The 19,521-nt window shown below is 43.1% G+C and overlaps 1 protein-coding gene across 1 annotated transcript in view; it reads left to right on the top strand.

Moving 5' to 3' along the window:
• Positions 1–18,767, top strand: part of Abcb1 (ATP binding cassette subfamily B member 1) — a 159,845-nt gene extending 141,078 nt beyond the window's left edge. The window contains exons 21-28 of the mRNA XM_059257289.1: positions 2,856–3,059; positions 7,437–7,537; positions 8,745–8,885; positions 11,018–11,174; positions 11,631–11,828; positions 14,146–14,352; positions 17,440–17,586; positions 18,307–18,767. Coding sequence (XP_059113272.1) covers positions 2,856–3,059; positions 7,437–7,537; positions 8,745–8,885; positions 11,018–11,174; positions 11,631–11,828; positions 14,146–14,352; positions 17,440–17,586; positions 18,307–18,513 — 1,362 coding nt within the window. The 3' untranslated portion in view covers positions 18,514–18,767. The remainder of the gene's footprint in view (positions 1–2,855; positions 3,060–7,436; positions 7,538–8,744; positions 8,886–11,017; positions 11,175–11,630; positions 11,829–14,145; positions 14,353–17,439; positions 17,587–18,306) is intronic.
• Positions 18,768–19,521: the final 754 nt, after the last annotated feature.

Here is a 19,521-nt window from a genome sequence, read left to right as displayed (position 1 = left end):
TTCAAGACAGGGTTTCTCTGTGTAGCACTGGCTGTCCTGGAACTCACTCTGTAGACCTGGCTGGCCTCGAACTCACAGAGATCTGCCTGCCTCTGCCTCTTGAGTGCTGAGATTAAAGGCGTGCACCACCACTGCCCGGCACTGAATGAATTCTAAACATTCTCAAACAGACAATTGTTTTGCTCTTGTGGAGTCTACATGCTAGGTCATATTATCAGACGGTAGCTTGGTGGGGGTTGGAGAGAGCCTATAGGACCAAAGGCGGCCTCATCTAAGGAAGAAAGGCTTCAGTGATGTGGCCTAAGCAAGAGGCCTGAAGGAAGGAAGCATGGTGCTCCTGCACAACTCTAAAGGAGCATTGTAGTCAGAAGAACCAGGATAAAGGACCTGAGGTTAGACCGTTCCTACATCTCACAGCAAGGAGCACAAAAGCTCTAGACGAAAGGGAAAGGAAGAGTCATGGTTTGTGGTCAGCATCATATTAGGAATTGGATCGGAAGGCATTGCTAAGTTTTCCAAGTGGGAGTTACGTGGCTGTTACGTGAATAACAGCTGAAGGAGACAAGAACAGAGGAGGAGAGAAGCTATCGCAGTAAACTAGGAGAAGTCTCCTAGGGTGGTCACAGCTGATTCTGGATATAGTTTAAAGCTATAGCCTACAGAATTTGTTGATTAGATGGTGGATTGGAGAGATAAGATTGATAAGTAAAATGTTTGGCCTGCATAACGAAAAGAAATGAAGCTGTTCTTTAAAGAAATTGGAATCCTATAGGAGGATGAGGCTTGGGGAAGAATTGAGAGTTTTGTGTCTGACTTAATCAGTTGTGATTGGTGCCCACATTAGATGGCCAGTTGAACATGTCAATAAGGCAGGGCATTTTGTATATCTAGAGTTTGGCAGAGAAGTCTGGTCTGGAAATACTCACTTGTAGATTTTTTTCAGTGAGATGGTAGCTTTTAAAGACATGAAAAGATGGCCAAGAAATCACGTGAAGGGCAAGTCTTGACTTCTGAAGTCTCAGGGATGTGAAGATGAACAGAGACAATCAGAAGTCCAAGGCATAGACGATGGTGTCTCTGGGTGGTGGTGGTACACGACTTTAATCCCAGCACTTGGGAAGGCTGAGGTAGGAGGATCGCAGAGTCTGAGGCTAGCCTGGTCTACAGAGCAAGTTCCAGGACAGCCAGGACTACGCAGAGAAACCTGTCTCACAAAATAAAGAACAGAAAGAGAAGAGGAGTGTCCTGGAAATAAAACTGAGATAGTGTTGTAAGGAGGGAGCAACACAGGGTGTAGATGGTTGAACACAGTGTGGTGTACGTAGCTGGTTGTCCCAAGGATAGTCAAGTATGGTGGGAATGAAAGCCTGACGGGACTGGTCTTCAGAGACAGGAAGAGAAAGATCACGGATGGACATAAGGCTAAAAGACTTTTTGTAAAATATGCAAGAGCCATGGGTTAATAGATGGAGAAGACATTAAAAATTTTACTATTTTTTATATATTTTAAATTGTCAAAATTATTTGATTAAAATATTTATTTCACTTTGCCTATACATCAAGGAATTTATCATCTCTGGAATTATCTTGATTTTTTTTTTTGTTGTCCAAAGCAAGGCCTGCATATACCTAAAAGCTTATAAGCCCAGGGAACTGTCTCTACTGTGTCCAGGATAGATGTTCTGAGTACTTCTGTCCTTTAGCAGCTTCTGTGTGGGATTGTAGATGCTGGGCACCCTAACACATTCCTGTGGGGCAGATCCTCTCTAGACTGTTTCCTGATTATGTCAGATAGGTATTAAATGATATGCGAAGAATCGTGCCAGATTTCAAGATGGAGAAGAGGCTTTGGTTATTAAATAATGAATCTGCTCAGGTTTGGAGTTAGGAGAGATTTGTCAAAAGTGACAGAGATGGCCAATGGCCAGCCTAGAGTATACATCATAATCTTTACTGAGACTAGTCAGCCATGCTTAAGTGAAAGAAAAATTAGGACTGGTAAAGGATGTGTGCTATTTGAAGAGAAATTGAGTGTGGAGGCCACAGCAGGGAAATGAGATTGTATGAGGTACCAGAGTAATTCCAAGTAGAGTAGACGTGGACTACACTACTTGGACGTGTGCTAAACTGACTAGTTAAACTGCTGATTTAGAGCTGGGAATTGCTACATAGTAGTGAAAGCCATGCATTATCACCCTCCAGCATTCTACCCAAAGATTCTGCTAACTGTAGACCATGTTCTCTAGCTTTCAAATTTCATTTTTTCCCCAAGAAAATAAGTGTTTCAAATAGGTCCAAATAAGAGGTAGGCAGATCTCTGAGTTCCTAGGCCAGCCTGGTCTACAGAGTGAGTTCCAGGACAGCCAGGGCTGCACAGAGAAACCCTGTCTTGAAAAACAAAAAACTAAACCAAATTTAAAAAAAAAAAAAAACAGAAAAAACAAGTAGTCCCAAATATATTTGAACACCTTTTTTGACACATCTCTTCCTTAAACTATAAGCAGTTTTATACCTCGACGACCACCATTTCCAGTTCAATAGAATTGCCAGATTCTTACCATTCTGATTGCTGAGTTTGGTTTAATCATCATGCTTTGGTACATAAACATTTTCTTGGTACTGAAAGATTTAAATAGATAGAAATATGTACTTGCATTTTGGGTTATTACTCTACATTTAGTATTCTTAAATCATGGGAATCTTCATTTTAGAAACCAAAAACTTCTGACAAGTATATCTTTCCTTTTATTTCATAGGTGAGAAAGTTTTCATCAAAATGTGTTACTATCCTTAAAAATATATTAGAAAATATTTTTGAATATAAAACGTGTCTCCAATTTCTTCTTCTTTTTTAGGCTACAGGATCCAGACTTGCTGTCATTACCCAGAATGTAGCAAATCTTGGGACAGGAATTATCATATCCCTAGTCTACGGCTGGCAGCTGACCCTTCTGCTTTTAGCTATTGTACCCATCATTGCCATAGCAGGAGTGATTGAAATGAAGATGCTGTCTGGACAAGCACTGAAAGATAAGAAGGAACTAGAGGGTTCTGGGAAGGTGAGTTAAACTAAGCATGATTGGTTACTTAAGCGGAAAAAATATTTATTACTCTCTGTTACTATGCGTGTGTGTTCCTGTGGGTGCTCAGCTCACACATGGGCATGTTGTGTGGAGACCAGAGAACACCCTGGGCGTTATTTCCCAGGTGTGGACCACTTTGCATTTTGAGATATGGTCTCTCCACCCATCCCTGCACCCCCAGCACTGGGATTACAAGCACATGCCACATGCATAGCTGAGCTGTTTTTACCTCTGGGTTCAGGAGGTCAAACTCAGGCCCTTGTGCTTGCCAGGCTAACTCTTGAGCAACCGAGCCATCTCCTCAGTCTATGACAATGTTTTAATAGCCACCTTCGGGGCAACATTTACTACACTTATCTCATATCCGTGGTTTCAAACACCGACACCTGCATTTTCAGGGGTTTTGTTTCTTTGTTTGAAGCCATTGTCTTCCTATTCCTCTCTTCTTAGCCAGTCCTTTTCTTCTTTGCATCTTTTCTTTTGACCTCTTTCCTCTCTGTCCCTTACTGTTCCTCTTGTTGCAATGGAACACCCATGGCCAAAGCAGTTTGGGGAGGAAAGGGTTTATTTTACTCACAGTTCATTATCCAAAGCAGGAACTCACCAGAGCAGGAGCCTGGAGGCAGGAGGTGATGCAGAGGCCATGGGGACAGGGTACTGCTTACTGGCTTGCTTCTTTTGGCTTGTTCAGCCTGCTTTCTTATAGAATCCAGGACACACCAGCCCAGGGGTGGCACCATCCACCATAGGCTGGGCTTCCCCGTCAACCAGTAGTTAAGAAAATGCCCCACAGGCCTGCCTACAGCCCTATCATATGGAGGCGTTTTCTCAACTGAGGTTCCCTCTCTGACTCTAGCTTGTGTCAAGTTGACATAAAACTAGCCAGCACACTCACCCTACCTTCTGTTCTCCTCTGTCTTCCTGTCAACTAGGCTTAAAGCTATCCCTGTATTCAGGATGGCGGGTGCATTTTATTATGAATGATTGGGGAGATTCAAAGTAGAAAAGTCCCAAATGTATTTGTTCTCTTCATTCTAGATTATGTAATCTAGTCAGTGTGGGATTACTCTGGTGCCTCATACCATTTTATATCCTTGATCTGGCCCCTAGACCTGCTTTCTCTGCAACCAGCACACACCCTTCAGCATCCCCCTCTCTTTCCTCCTTATCAGACACCCTCCCTTCCTCTCATATCTGTTTTCTTTCCCCTCGTCCTGTTTATTCTGCACACTCGGCTGTTTTTCCTCACAGCTCAACAGAGTTATGTGGCATTTACTTGGTTCCCTGGAAAATGTTTTGTTCCTTACACTGACTCTATCAGGTATATTCTGTTATTATCTCATTTTTCAGGTGAGGCTGAGGGACACACAGGATACGCCTCTCTACCTTAGAGCCAGTCACTCCTAGAGCCAGGATTCAAACTCAGGCATTGATTCACCTATTAGCTAGAAATCCAACTTCTGCTATGGTGGAGCTTAGTCAGATAGCACATGCTCTCTGCAGAAATGAGAGGTCAGAACAGGGCTGACCCCTGACATTCCAGGTACCAAGAAACAAAGCAGGGATCCGGGCAGGTGAGAGGGTTGTGGTTCCACGCACCCCACCGATGTGAAAGGTGAGGAAGATCCCAGAGACACCAAAGATGCCTTGTTTCTCTGCACGTTCTTAGACCTGTTGCTCTATTTTCATTGGTGCTTTCAGGGAAATGCTCTGACTAGCTTTAGTATTTCTCAGCCAGGTTCTGTGGAGTTCACCCTTTGGTGAGGTCCCAGCAGATTGTCATTGGGAACTAGCTAAACTTGGGGTCTGGCTATGTTCTGGCCCAAGTAATATTGGCCCTGACCTAGGAATACATACCATGCCACACTTGACAATGTTCTTGTTTGGGATTCCAGAGCAGATCAGTGTAATGGGAGGTCTCATTCATATCCTGTCTTTGTGGTGTGATTGATAGACCATGCAGATAAACTCTACTGTGCTTATGATCAGGGCTTGATATTGTTCTATTCCATTTTTATGGGATAATGAGCAGTTTTGTGTAATATACCCATTCATATTTTTAGTATTAAATTCAGATCAAATCTCAGTTTATTTGGAGCAGAAAGAGAAGTACAAGTTTGTTTCTGAGAAACTCATTTTCCTTTCTTCAGAACAACTTGGTATATAGCCCCTTCAAAGGAAACAGTGCTGTTTACTCTTCTTTGAACTTTAACTTCCTTCTTGCTAGTGATGATTGGGTCTCTATTGAAGTTGAGAGGATATAGCTGCTACTTCCGGCATTTCCTGACTGCCTCATTGTGCATCAGTATGAGGAGACTGCACTGTGAAATGGTTGTTGTCTTCACACTATGCAAGCTCTGTCCCCACCACCGAGGTTTACAGGCAGGCATGACCATGCCAGGCTTTTTTATGTGTGTGATCGCAATTCAAACTCAGATCCTCATGACTGTAAAGCAATAGCCCTACCTTCTGAGACATGTTCCCAACTGTAGCTATACATTTTTATAATATTCTTCTTACTGATTCAGTTTGTTGGAACCATTATAATTCAAAATGTTTCTAATATGTGTAAATGAAGATTGTCTTTGGGGAGTTTCATTAAAGTTGATTAGTTCTTCTAACTTCTTACCATTGGTACTTTCAGGATTTTCTAAAGTCAGTATATATTTTTGAAATGTGCAAAGTTTATAAAATATTTTTTATAAATTTATTATGAAATATTTGCTGTTATTCAAGTAAGATAATTTGTGTAAGATTCAGTGAGGCATAAATGAAAGTACACACACACACACACACACACACACACACACACACACACACACATATGGCTTTAAGTAGCAAATTGCACTGGGTTAGTAGAATGTTTTTACTAGGATCAGTTTAGATCAGTGAAACCACCAGAAGGTGGCACAGAATCTTAACCAGAAACGTCAATTTCTGGAGACATACAATTTTAAAAGGACTTCAGAGAACTTCTGGTCCATATCTCCCCTTTGAGATAAGCTAATGAGAGGCAAGGGTGGTTTAAGTCCCACCACTGTTGCAGGCACAATCCCTTCGTGTGGCCTAGATGTTCTTGATGTTCTCCACTTCCCTTTAGGAAGAACGCAAACGATGGCGACAGCCGTATTGTCCTAACTAAATAGCCTTGGAGGCAGTAAATGCAATTAGAACACAACTAAATATTAGAAACTCTTTTGAAAACAATTGATGTATCACGCTCATCAAAATACAATATTCATTAAAAGGCAATTTATTCCCTTTGACCTCTTAATCTCAATATTAAGAATGTTTTCTAAGAAAATCACTATGAGAAAATGTTGATGTCCAAGGATATATTTATTACAATGTTATTTTTAATGAAAGAATTGAAGCCATTATTAGTAAGGCCTAGCTGGCCTCTTTGTTAAGTAGCCATTAAAAACTCATTATTAAGCCAGGCATGGTGGCACGCACCTTTAATCCCAGCACTTTGAGGCAGAGGCAGGCAGAGCTCTGTGAGTTCAAGGCCAGCCTGGTCTACAAAGCGAGGTCCAGAACAGCCAGGGCTGTTACACAGAGAAAGCCTGTCTCAAAAAAACCAAAAAAAATCAAACAAAAACAAAAAACCCAACTCATTATTAATGTATATTGAATGAACTTGAAAAATACTGTTGGAATTGACTAGGCAAAATCTAGAATTTAGTCTATATTTTGTTAAAGATGTTTAGAAAAACATGTGTGAGCTACTTTGTGAAATATACTAGTGTATAATTATTGATCATCTTCATTACTCTCTGAACATCTTTTTTTTCTTTTTCTTTTTTTTTTTTTTGGTTTTTCGAGACAGGGTTTCTCTGTGTACCTTTGCGCCTTTTCCTGGAACTCACTTGGTAGCCCAGGCTGGCCTCGAACTCACAGAGATCCGCCTGGCTCTGCCTCCCGAGTGCTGGGATTAAAGGTGTGCGCCACCAGCGCCCGGCCCTCTCTGAACATCTTTTAAACTTTATTGAGTTATCATGAGTGACAGTTACACAGGGGAAAAGTTATGTATAAATATCACATTTTGAAAAAAGTAACCATAAATGTTATTCAGACTCCTTGGAAAGATGCTGTGTGGCTTTAGACAGGTGCTTCACGCTTTGGTGTCCTGGCCTCTCTTTCTGTGTAGAGGGCCAGACTCCATGGTGGGGTCTCTCTGAAGGATGTAGAATTCAGGTTCCTAAGTCATCATTCTTTGGGATAGGAAGATAGCTACCATAAGACCAAATGATGCATGAAAGAGAAATTATAGTAGATTAATGCTATTAATTGTAGAATTCAATTCGTTTCCTGTGTCTGACTTTGTGCCTGGTAATGGGTGTCCTTTTACAGATTGCCACCGAAGTGATAGAAAACTTCCGCACTGTCGTCTCTTTGACTCGGGAGCAGAAGTTTGAAAATATGTATGCCCAGAGCTTGCAGGTACCCTACAGGTAAGACACTCTCAGGAGTGGGCCAGGACTCCGAGGAGTTGTCTAGTAAGGACTTCGGTTTTCAGGATTGCTTTTGCCAGAAGGTGGAGTGCACATGAAGAAAGTACTAGAAGGATTATCAAGGGAGAAAAGAAGAGACCTGTGCTGAGGCAGGGGCATGTGTGAGGTAGAAACAGTGAAGGCTGGAGACAATGGGGAGGAGAGAGGAGGGGACAACTGTGAATGCCTCTAGTGTCCATTGGGACAGTGACCTGCTCTCTGCTGTATTTGGGGTGAAGGTTCTCTATGGAACATGAAATTGGAGGTGTTGTGGGACACTGCGGGGATCTCTCGAGGATACTTTCTGTTCCTTTCTTTCCTGGGGAGACCTTCTCTTCTCCCTTTACCCCAGCAGTATCGATGAGGGCTCTAAAAAAAGGTGACCAGGACATGGGCAAACCCAACCTTGGAGTCTCAGCTTCTCTGGGACAAGGAGAGAACTAGATCTTTCTGGAGGGTTCCCAAGCACCTTTGTCAGAATCATGGCAGGCCCTCTTTTTCTGGGAAAATTTTCATTTTCCAGTAAGTGGCAAAGACAAGAAGAAGTTGGTAGGTTTAGCAGGAGGAGGAAAGTCAAAGGGCTGCCCATCCAGACACTGTTCCTGCCCAGGCTCCCCCCAGGTTCTTCTTGTTCAGACATTCCTGGAATGCTAATGCTTTGTAAAGCCTCCCTGGCTGCAGACACTCAGGTGCTTTTCCTTCCCATAGCACATTGTCCCTCTGCTGCACTGATGATATGCACCTCATCTAGATCCCCAAGTACAAGAACATGCCTGCTGCCCTGTCACCCACAGCTTGAGGGTGTTGGTAGATGTGCTGAGTCCCAAAGTGGGGGAAAGGGCAGGACCCTTCATTTGTTAATGTAGAACAGGCTCCTCTGGTGGTGGTGGTGGTGGTGGTGGTGGTGGTGGTGGTGGTGGTGGTGTTTCAGGCCTAGTTATCAACCACTAAGATGCAATATCCTACCTTAAAGATAAGGCACCACTGAGTCTCAGAGATGAGGCAGTTCCCTGTATTCACACTGCTAAGTAAAAGGGGCTCAAGCTGAATTCTTTAGAAAGGGAATCCATTGTGTCTGTCACTCTTGTGTGCCTCACTGCGAACCACAGGAAGTTACTTGAATGACTGAGAAATGCAGTGGAGTGAATCTGGGTTCTCTTCTTTCCAGAAACGCTTTGAAGAAAGCACACATCTTTGGGATCACATTCTCCTTCACCCAGGCCATGATGTTTTTTTCCTATGCTGCCTGTTTCCGGTTTGGTGCCTACTTGGTGGCGCAGCAATTAATGACTTTTGAAAATGTTCTGTTGTAAGTATTCTGTTCATATTTATAATTTAACCCTGAAAGTAAATCTAGGATGAGAAATTGTATTGTGAAGTGTCATGGAGAGCATTTGTTGATTAAGAAAGTGGCATTTTGCCTCTGAGTGTCTGTGTGATACCACTGATACTCCACATTTCATCAGAAACGTATACACCCTGTGTTGACTCACGCATATCTGACCATTCCAAATCTGTGCCTAGACATAGAGACTCAGTTTAGAGATCTCCAGAAGGCCATGCCTTTGGAAAGGCATGAACTCTAATCGCTCCTTTAAAAAGCTTTCTGTCAGGGCAGCTAAGAGGTGGGTGATGTGTCAACTCTTACCAAACCTGAGATATTAAAGGTAAAGAAACATCTATACACACACATAGGTACAGACATACACAAACACACACACACACACACACAGAGAGAGAGAGAGAGAGAGAGAGAGAGAGAGACAGAGAGAGAGAGAGAGAGAGAGAGAGAGAGAGAGAGAGAGAGAGAGAGAGAGAGAGATAAGAGAATATAGAAAGACTCCCCACAAAGTGGGAAGGTTACTCAGAAACTGAAAATCCCCTTTCTCCTAAAGGGATGGGTTTTGGTTTGGGTTTTGGTTTTCTGTCTTGTTTTGTTTTTTCAAGTGTTATGGGTGGCCTTGCATGAGTTCATCTTACATCATTTTCAATTGGTCAGATTAGTCAGTTTAGACAAACAAAGGATTGCTGAAGCCCACAGCTTTACATAAACATGTCAGGACCAGCCTTGACCATATCTGACCAGCTTGCACTGGTCAGCTATAAGGGAGCCCTGCTGGAGGAGAGAAAGCCTGCCAGCCTTTTGTCTTGGGAAGGCAGGTAAGGGTGACTCCAGAAGTTTCCATTGTTATTATTTATCAGTGGCCCCTTTTCCTTATCTGTTTGCCTGTCAGGCATCTGACTAACTCTTAGTTCCTCAGGGGCTGAAGAAATTTTTCAACGACAATGGAAGATCTGGATTAGAATTTTCCTTGTGTGTCTCTGCAGACATTGAACACTATACTTTGGTCATGGGAAGACAAGCCTGAGGGAAATCACACTATTGATGTCACCAAATATGCAGTTTGGTCATCAAGGTGATATGTGAACCTTCTGAGCTCCCAAGTGGTTGGCGGGCCAGATCTTCTCCCTAATAGTGCAATGTGGTTAGAGTTTGCATTGCACCCCAAACCAGATAAACCCGGCACCTTAGTGTGCTAGCCCACCATTGCTGCCCTGTTTAAGCATTTGCTTTAGTCATACACTGTAGTTAATTCAAGATTTAAAATATTCACCTTCTAATGCACATGTCTCAGAGCAGGTTTGTGTCATTATACCCAAGGTCAAAGCTAGACACTACGGGCTCTGGGACATTAATTTGATCATGCTTTTGCTTATTTTTTACTCCAAGATTTTTGAAGTTGCTGACACTTATGAGTACTCTGCCAGAGGTTAAGAATACAGTGTCTTCCTAAAATGTGGCATCATAGCCATGTATTTAAAAAAAAAAAGTTCTCTTTATTACATGGCTCATAGGATTTCTAAGGCTGGATATAGCGGCACTGACTGTATGGATTACTGATTGCCACAGCTACACTGTGTAATGACCAGCAACGAAACTCAGTGACATGGGACTATAAACATTTATCCTGCTTGGAGTCTCTGGGTCAGTTCTCCTTGTCTGTGTTGGGCATAGTAGATCTCTGCTGTGATCGATGTTGTCTGCAGTGAGCTGTAGGCTCATTGGCCAGAGGCAAGGAGAGAAAAATAAAGGAACAAAACATATGCTGAGTCATAGGCTTGAAACTGGGAACAGTGATTTCCACCACATCCTGTCCATGAAACCATGTCACAAGGCCACTCCAGGTTCAAAAACTGGAAAACAAATTGGTAATTCTTAGAAGGAAGTGTTAGCAAAGGTCATGTTGTAAAAAGTTGAGGATAACAGGAGAGGTGAAGAGGGGCTATTTTGCAGCCTCTCTCGTGCTGATGAGAACACGTAAGGGGAAGGAGTCTCTATCTTTCAACCTTCTGATGGCAATTACTCCTTCGTTACAGACGTACCACAGTGCTAACACTGTAGCTATCACTCTCTGCACATGCTTGCCTTTTATTTTCCAGAGTATTCTCAGCTGTTGTCTTCGGTGCCATGGCAGTTGGACAGGTCAGTTCATTCGCTCCTGACTATGCCAAAGCCAAAGTGTCGGCATCGCATATCATCATGATCATTGAAAAAATCCCCGAGATTGACAGCTACAGCACAGAAGGCCTGAAGCCTGTGAGTCTGCTCTTCTGGCGGCTGATCTATCCCTAACTCCCCAATGAAAAGACACAAAGAGGAAATTTAGTAAAATCGGTGCTTTAGTTTTAAAAATTATATGCTGTGGCTAAGACCTAGAAGAGCTGATTTCAATCATTGTTAATACTGTATATTAATAGTCATGACTTTTATAAAACAAGTTACAGGGAGATAGGAATACTGCCCAGGGTAAATGGAAATCCAGTTCCTTAGGCTTTCCAGTATGTAGATATTCTAGTCTGGGAGAGTGCATTGATGTTACATTGAGAATTCATGTTGTAAAACCATTACCTCTTTAGATTTAATTCCAGAGATGAAATGAAGCTTAACTATGATAGAAGCTCATTTCCAATACCCGGCACTAGGAATTAACACTATATCCTGTGTTTTCAATAATGTTGCAATCAAACTAAGTGTTTACTGTTCTCATTTTAGAATACATTGGAAGGAAATGTGAAATTTAATGAAGTCAAGTTCAACTATCCCACCCGACCCGACATCCCAGTGCTTCAGGGGCTGAACCTGGAGGTGAAGAAGGGCCAGACGCTGGCCCTGGTGGGCAGCAGTGGCTGCGGGAAGAGCACAGTGGTCCAGCTGCTCGAGCGGTTCTACGACCCCATGGCCGGCACAGTGGTGAGCACACTTTTGTACTCAGACCATTTCAGGTTTTTAATCATCCAAATGGCTGGATATATTGTAGGCCATGGGTTTTTGAACCCTTCAGCAAGAGGCTCTGTTAGATAATCTGACAACCCAGATGTCTCATCCAGGCCAACCGCACTGGCCGGTTTACCCAGCCTCTCTCTCAACATGCTGCCCTCTGCCCTCTGCTGCAAGCAGCTTTTGACCACCTATCTCCTTTGCCATGGTGAGACTTGAGCTGACAGTTTAAGAGCTGGCCAAACCTGAGGTAGCCAGAAAGATAAAGAGAGTTGCAGAAGATGGAAATGGGATGACAAGTCAAGGGTAGGATGCGTTTCAGTGGAGAAGTGGTTTGCAAGGACACAGGCGGTGGAAAGAGGAGGACTTCTGATACAATGTGAATACAATTTGTGGGCTATTTCCACCACTCTGCTCTCAATGAAGTGTTGATGGGCGCAAACAGTTTAGCGTGACTCAAAGATGGTTAGAGAGGGATGTGGAGATTTAAGTGAGTGTGGACTATGAAGAGAATCCAGGGTAAAAGAGGCAGGGAAGAGCAGCAGCAGGAACGGGAGACAGGTCAGGGAACTGGTCAAGAGGAGGCCCAAGCATTGTCACGGCCAGGATAAGCCAATACTACTGATATACAGAGGACATAATCCGTGGCACAACCAAACAGACAGGGCTCCCAGAGTAAGATGGACACATTTGGAGAGTGGATGGAAATACGGAGGGATGCCTTTTGTTTTCTCAACTGAAATGGTGAGAGAGTAATCAGGATTCCATACTCAGCAAAACTTTGAGATCCTGTCAAAAACCATCTTAGGATGAGAGAGAAGTCTTGTAGAAGGTAATGAATTTTAATGATTATAATGAGAGAGAGATAGAGAGAGAGAGAGAGAGAGAGAGAGAGAGAGAGAGAGAGAGAGAGAATATTCAGAGCAGGTAATCATTACTATGTCTGTGTTTAGTTATGAGTACTCAGAAGGTCGCAGAAGCATGAGCAATGGCCCGTTGCTCCAGGGGCCTTGGCAGAACTAGTGACTGAGAAGAAAAGAGGGAAATTTTCTACCTGCTGTCCATGGTTCTTTTTAACTTTCCTACTAATTATTCACTGCTACTTAGAATTTTGTTTGTTGGTTGGTTTGTTTTGATTTTGGTTTTTCGAGACAGGCTTTCTCTGTGTAACAGCCCTAGCTGTCTTGGAACTCTCTTTATAGACCAGGCTGGCCTCTTTTCTATTCTATTCAAAAACACTTATGATGGAGAGGAAGGATTGTAGGAGCCAGAGGGGTCAAGGACATCACAAGGAAACCCACAGAATCAACTAGCTTGGGCTCATAGAGGTTCACAGAGACTGAACAGACAACCAGAGAGCCTGCATGGGTCTGACCTAGACCCTCTGTGTCTATGTTACAGTATGTAACTTGGTCTTCGTGTGGGACTCCTAACAGTGGGAGCAGGGCTGTCTCTGACTCTGTTGCCTGCTTTGGGGTCCTTTCCTCCTACCTGTTGCCTCATCCAGCCTTAACAGGTGCCTGTCTCACTGCAACTTGCTATGCCACGGCTGGGATTCACGGGCCATCTGCCTGTTCTGAAGAGAAACGGGGGAAGAATGGGTGGGTGGGGACAGGACTGTGGGCAGGGTGTAAAACAAAAATAAATGTGCATGCACACACACACAGTCACAGCCTTACTGTATCAGTTCTTTACTAGTTACAAGAGCTCTGTTCTTTACCTTACTGCCTTTTTAAAAACTGTTTTCTGAGAGTTTTGATTTCATGTTTCAGTTTTATCACTGAAGTTTGAACACAGGACTTATCACTACATTCAAAAGTAGTGAAATGTTGGTTCTCAAACTCTGACTAAATTCTCAGTAAAAATAAATAATTTATTTTATTAAATGTATTATTAAATATTTTTGTAAAGAGCTGTAAGGTCTAGCTGTTGGTAGTTTATGCCTATAATCTCAAGATTTGGGAGGATGAGGCAGGAAAATTCCCATGGAGTCAAGGCTGGCCTGAGCTAAAGTGTGAGTTCCAGGCTAGCCTGGGCTACAGAGTGAGACCTTATCTCAAATAGAGTTGTAGAGGTAGTGAGAGACATATCAAAGTAAAGTTCATTGATACATACACATGAAAATATAATGATTAACCTATTATTTTATATGACAACTAAAAATTAACCAGAAACCTTTTCCTTAATCTCACAGCAACCCAAGAGTTTTATACTGTGAAATAATGGCAGTAATTTTGCTAAATCTGAATCGTGCTGGTCCTGAAGTTGATCTGTGACCCCTTGCTTTCAGTTTCTAGATGGCAAAGAAGTAAAGCAACTGAACATCCAGTGGCTCCGAGCCCAACTTGGCATTGTGTCCCAAGAGCCCATCCTGTTCGACTGTAGCATCGCAGAGAACATCGCCTATGGAGACAACAGCCGGGTTGTGTCCCAGGATGAGATCGTGAGGGCGGCCAAGGAGGCCAACATCCACCAGTTCATCGAGTCGCTACCTGATGTATGTACCTTGTGCCTGGTAGTTAGCAGCTCTTTCCACTTATTCTTTGATGCTGCCCATCCCCATTCTGGGGATGAAACTCACAGCATTGCACGTAACAGGCAAGTGTTGTACCACGGAGCTACACCCTTGGGTCTGTCATCTGAAACCTAAGACTAGCAACCAAAATGTATCTTACCAGCAGAGAGGCGTCTATCCATACTTCTTAGCCAAGTTAGAGATTATGTTTGCCCAATTCCTTCCCTGTCATTGTGAGGAAGGAGCAGAATATTAGACAGAGTCAAGGAGAAGAGACAGGAACTTTGAGAACTGGAACAGTCCTTTAGTTTGTCAGCTCGAGGATCCACCTGTTTCCGGCCTGGGGATACATGCGAGCGTCCGCTCCCAGGTCAAGGGTAGACAGGCAGCATCCAGTCTCCACTGTTTCTGCACTGCTTCGGCAGCGGAAGCAGGCATGAATGTTCTGTAGCTCCCCTCAGTGATCCAAGTGCCACTATGGAGTTGGGCCAGACAAGAGAGCCGCGCCCATGCCAGAAAGAAGGCCCTCCAAATAGAGCTGAGTCACTGGGATGACTACGGTATTATATGATCTATAATTGATGTACCACCCATTGTAGGGTCCTGAGCTACAATCTTAGACTTGACTACCAAAATCTTCCCAGGGCTATTGTCCTATGGACTTCTCTCAGTTCTTCGTGTAAGTTAGATAAATTGAACCTCTCACCTTTTTGTGTACCTTCTTAGGTCTTAATTTTTTTAAATGCATCTTACATAACTAATATACGTTCTCCCATTATCACTAGTTATGTTCATTATTACAGGAAGTGCTCATGATAAAATAAGGCTTAGTAGCCTCAAACCAGTCAGGCAAACATGACAACACCAGGTGGCCAAAAGTCTTCCCTAAAACTCTCCTCTCTTTTGGCTTTTTTCACAGATAATTACTACTCTCAAACACATTACCTGGGAGCAGGCCTGTCCCCTCCTCTCCTCAGTGTGGTGCAACCAAGAATTAGTTCACTAATTTGAGTAACTTTTTGAGGCTCAAACATTCAAAGTACAAAACCCTAGTTACCCTTTACTAATGAGAGCCACTGACTTTCAAAGCCTGAATGTGGATCAATGTCACCTTGGAAGTCATTGGAAGTACAAAGTATCAGCTTCCACCCATCACTGGTGAAGGAGAATAATTTGGCAGCAGGGTCCAGGGCTCTGAGACTTCAAAGCTCAGATGATGCTGATGCAGGCTACAACACAGAGCCACTATAACTATAGTGTCTCAAAAATACTTTGTCCTCTGGTATGTGACTACCACAAGGACCCACCTCTGGACTTCAATCTCTTTCTGTTACTCAGAGCACCTCTGTGGACATCATGATTCCTATTCTCTGTGTACTAGACCAACTCTGGTCTCTAAGCAGCCCCTTCTGAGTGATTAGACCTAGCCATTGGCTTACTCTGCCATGATCTGTTTCCTCCTCCTCATGGGGTTAACAACACTGTCCTTATGGACCCCACAAGAATCACTGCTGAGTTCCTGTGGTCTGGTGACACCACACTCACACAGGGAGGAACAACACATCAAGAACACCTGGATTCTGAGGCCAGTCCTTAGCAGGGGCCTTCTCTCCAGAGGCTGAAGAGATAGTTCAGTCATTAAAGTGCTTGTAGTACAACCCTGAGGCCCTGAGTTTAATCCTGAGCACCCAGGCAAAGAACAGGATAGGGCACATGCTTGTAATCCCAGCCCTGAGAAGGCACATACAGAAGGACCCCTCAGACTTCACGTCCAGCCGGCCTAACCTAATCAGTGAGCTCTAGTTCTCAGTGAGAGGCCCTGTCTCAAGAAAAGAAGTGTACAAGGAACACAGCATGCACACACACACACACACACACACACACACACACACACACACACACGCAATAAAGGAGTACCCGTATATAACACATGGACTTAACAGTCAAAATTCAGGTATAAAAATCAGAGCCCACATTTTGGCTATAATGTCAGCATATTAAGGGCTCAAATATATGAAAATAATGTTTCCTAGGTGTACATGATCCTATGCACACCCTGTAACTTGTGTCTCTTGCATCATATTGACTAGTTAGTGATGATTACCTACTGTGGGAAACAGTATAGGAAGAATTTTGAATGGAATGTGAAACCCAAATTTTTGGAGAATACTTGATTTTCAAGGTTAAATATTAATTCCTTAATACCAATTAATTAACATTAATTAATTGACGGTGATGGTCCATAAAAACAAAGACCCAATGCTAACATCCTAAGAATTTCTTTATTTTTTTCACTTTAAAATACTTCACATGGCATCAACTGCAGGTTGTGAATAAGACAAGCTTTGATGATAATAAACAGCTGTTTAAATTTCCCACAAATCATGTCCTAAATGTAATCAGACCAGAAGGTGAAAGTTAATACCATTGCAAAATTCCTACACTTATAAATTTTGGTCAATCACATAAAGCATATGGTTTTAGGGTGTCTATTTTCCAGAGAGAGAAAGGTACAACCGCACACATCTGTCATCTCAGATGACAGTTGAGGAGGGGTTCAAGGCCAGCCTGGTCTATACAGTAAATGTGAGACTTCCCTGAGACCTGTAGTGAGACCCAATTAAAGGAGACAGAGGCTTAACAAGATGGCTTAGGAACTAAAGGTGCTTGCTGCCATGCTGAACAGCCTGAGTTTGATCCCACAGGAGGATCTAACCATTACAAGTTGTTCTGTGATCCCCTCTCCGCCCCCCACAAAACATAAAAACCCATAAAAATAACAGAGATATGAAACTCACCATTTTAGAGCTTTTTTGTTATTGTTTTCTTCTATCAACCCATCTTAACTTGTAGGCCTAAATTTTATAGTTATTATATTATTATATTATCATATTATATATATATATATAAGAGTGAGCCATGGATTTGGTTTTTACTTGGATTTTGACTGTTAAACCAATGTTTTATGTTATATATTATGTATACTAGAAAATTACATATCCTATGGTCACACTGTCTTTGCACTTTGTCATCAGCTCTGTTTTCATAACAACCCAATTCTGTTCCCAGAAATACAACACCAGAGTAGGAGACAAAGGCACCCAGCTGTCGGGCGGGCAGAAGCAGCGCATCGCCATCGCGCGCGCCCTCGTCAGACAGCCGCACATTTTGCTTCTGGATGAAGCCACCTCAGCTCTGGATACCGAGAGCGAAAAGGTAAGGGTTTAAGTTGACTTCGTTCTCTGCCGCGGTGGAGAACGCTGAGCCAGACAGCTGACTGCCGCTGGTGTTGGCTCCCAGCGCAGTTTAAATGTCTACAGCTGGGCCTTAGGAGACCTGAAGTGATGAGGGGCAAATCAATCTCGGGCCTCTGTGTTCCGTGATGTCTGCCTACAAGCTGCATGCTGGCAGCAGTCTGCTCCTGCAGGCAGCGTCTCTGCAGCAGCCTGTGAAGAGCTGAAGGGAGACTGGCCTGAAGTCTGGCTGTGCCCTAAGACACGTGCTGCTGGTGCCTTCCAGCCTGAGAAAGGTTAAGAGTTGAGCTGTGTGACAGGCAGATGGTCAGGGCTGTTGTACTGCTGTGATGGCTTTGGTGTGCTCCAGCTTCCTGATGCTCTGTGGAGCTGGCTAGAGGACGCTTTAGGGATGTTGTGTGGAAAGGCCTGAGTGTTTTTAAAGGGTGGACTCTATAGACTGCCCTTACCTTGAAATAGACATCTCCTGTCTCCATTAGATAGCGTCTGTCTCAGAACTCATGCAAACTGGTGTTCACTTCTCTTCTGGTGTGACTGATACCTTGTTTTCTAATCTCTGTTTCATTTCCCCACCAAGGCCACTGTTGACGGACAGAGTGTACAATTCCTGGGGCTTGTTAGGGAGGGGGCTATAGGAAGAGGACTGTTTTCATCCTAAATCTTCTGTGTGACTGTGAAACAGGTTGTCCAGGAAGCCCTGGACAAAGCCAGGGAGGGCCGCACCTGCATTGTGATCGCACACCGCCTGTCCACCATCCAGAACGCAGACTTGATCGTGGTGATTCAGAACGGCAAGGTCAAGGAGCATGGCACCCACCAGCAGCTGTTGGCACAGAAAGGCATCTATTTCTCAATGGTTAACATTCAGGCTGGAGCAAAGCGCTTATGAGCTGTGACTGTGTAAGATGTTAAATATTTTTTTAATATTTGTATTAATACATAGCATTTAATCAAAGTAAAAAAGAAAGCACTTGCTAGAATAGCCAGTTATCTATTTCCTGTCACAATGAAAAGCATCTAGACTAGTTTAGTCCTCAGAGAATATGTAAAGAGACAGAAATAGATACATCATCAAATGGAGAGTAATCATTGAAATTGCACTATAAAATTCATAAAAGAATTAAAAGTAAATGTTTGATAATATATACTTTTATTTATACTTTCTCATTTGTAACTATAACTGATTTCCTTGCTAAACAAATTATGTGTGTATCAAAAATTACTGAAACGTTTGTATAAATATATATAGTGAAACTAAACATTTATATTCTTTGAGTTATTTTGTCCAAAATGCATGTGAAATTATATATGCTACCAACTGGAATATTGGAGATAATTTTAGCTTTTAAGGAACAGTCTATTCTTGGGGGGAACGTGCCGCTCTGTGGGTAAAGTGCCCGACACACAAACATGAGTTCCTGAGTTCAGATCCCAGCACTGACATAAGCAGCAGGTGTGGTGGCATGCCTTTGTAGTGCTGGTGCCAGAGGCAGAAAGAGGCAGACCCTGCAGGCTCAGTGGTCACCCAGCCCAAACAGGGAGCTCCAGGTTCAGTGAAAGACCTTGCCTCAAAACCAAGAGGGGAAAGCAAATGAGGAATCCTGATGTCAATGTCTGGCCCTCTACTCTCCTGCATAGGCAAGTATACACACATGTGCACTCATGCAGACACTGTAATGCATGTGTGTGTACAGACACACACACACACACACACACACACACACACACACACACAGAGCTATTAGAAATTAAAGAGATAAGATAAAAAAGGAAGAAGAGGTGCTCATAAAACCCATCAACTAGTGCTTCCATCTGTTTTTCCCAGAGACATTTCTTTCTGCGGTGGTCAGTGGTGACTGCAGACTCATAACTAAACTACTAACAGTTAGTGACTTTT

This window comes from Peromyscus eremicus, chromosome 3 (assembly GCF_949786415.1).
Source record: "Peromyscus eremicus chromosome 3, PerEre_H2_v1, whole genome shotgun sequence".
In the NCBI taxonomy this organism is placed as follows: domain Eukaryota; kingdom Metazoa; phylum Chordata; class Mammalia; order Rodentia; family Cricetidae; genus Peromyscus; species Peromyscus eremicus.
This window is presented reverse-complemented; position numbering and strand designations above follow the sequence as displayed.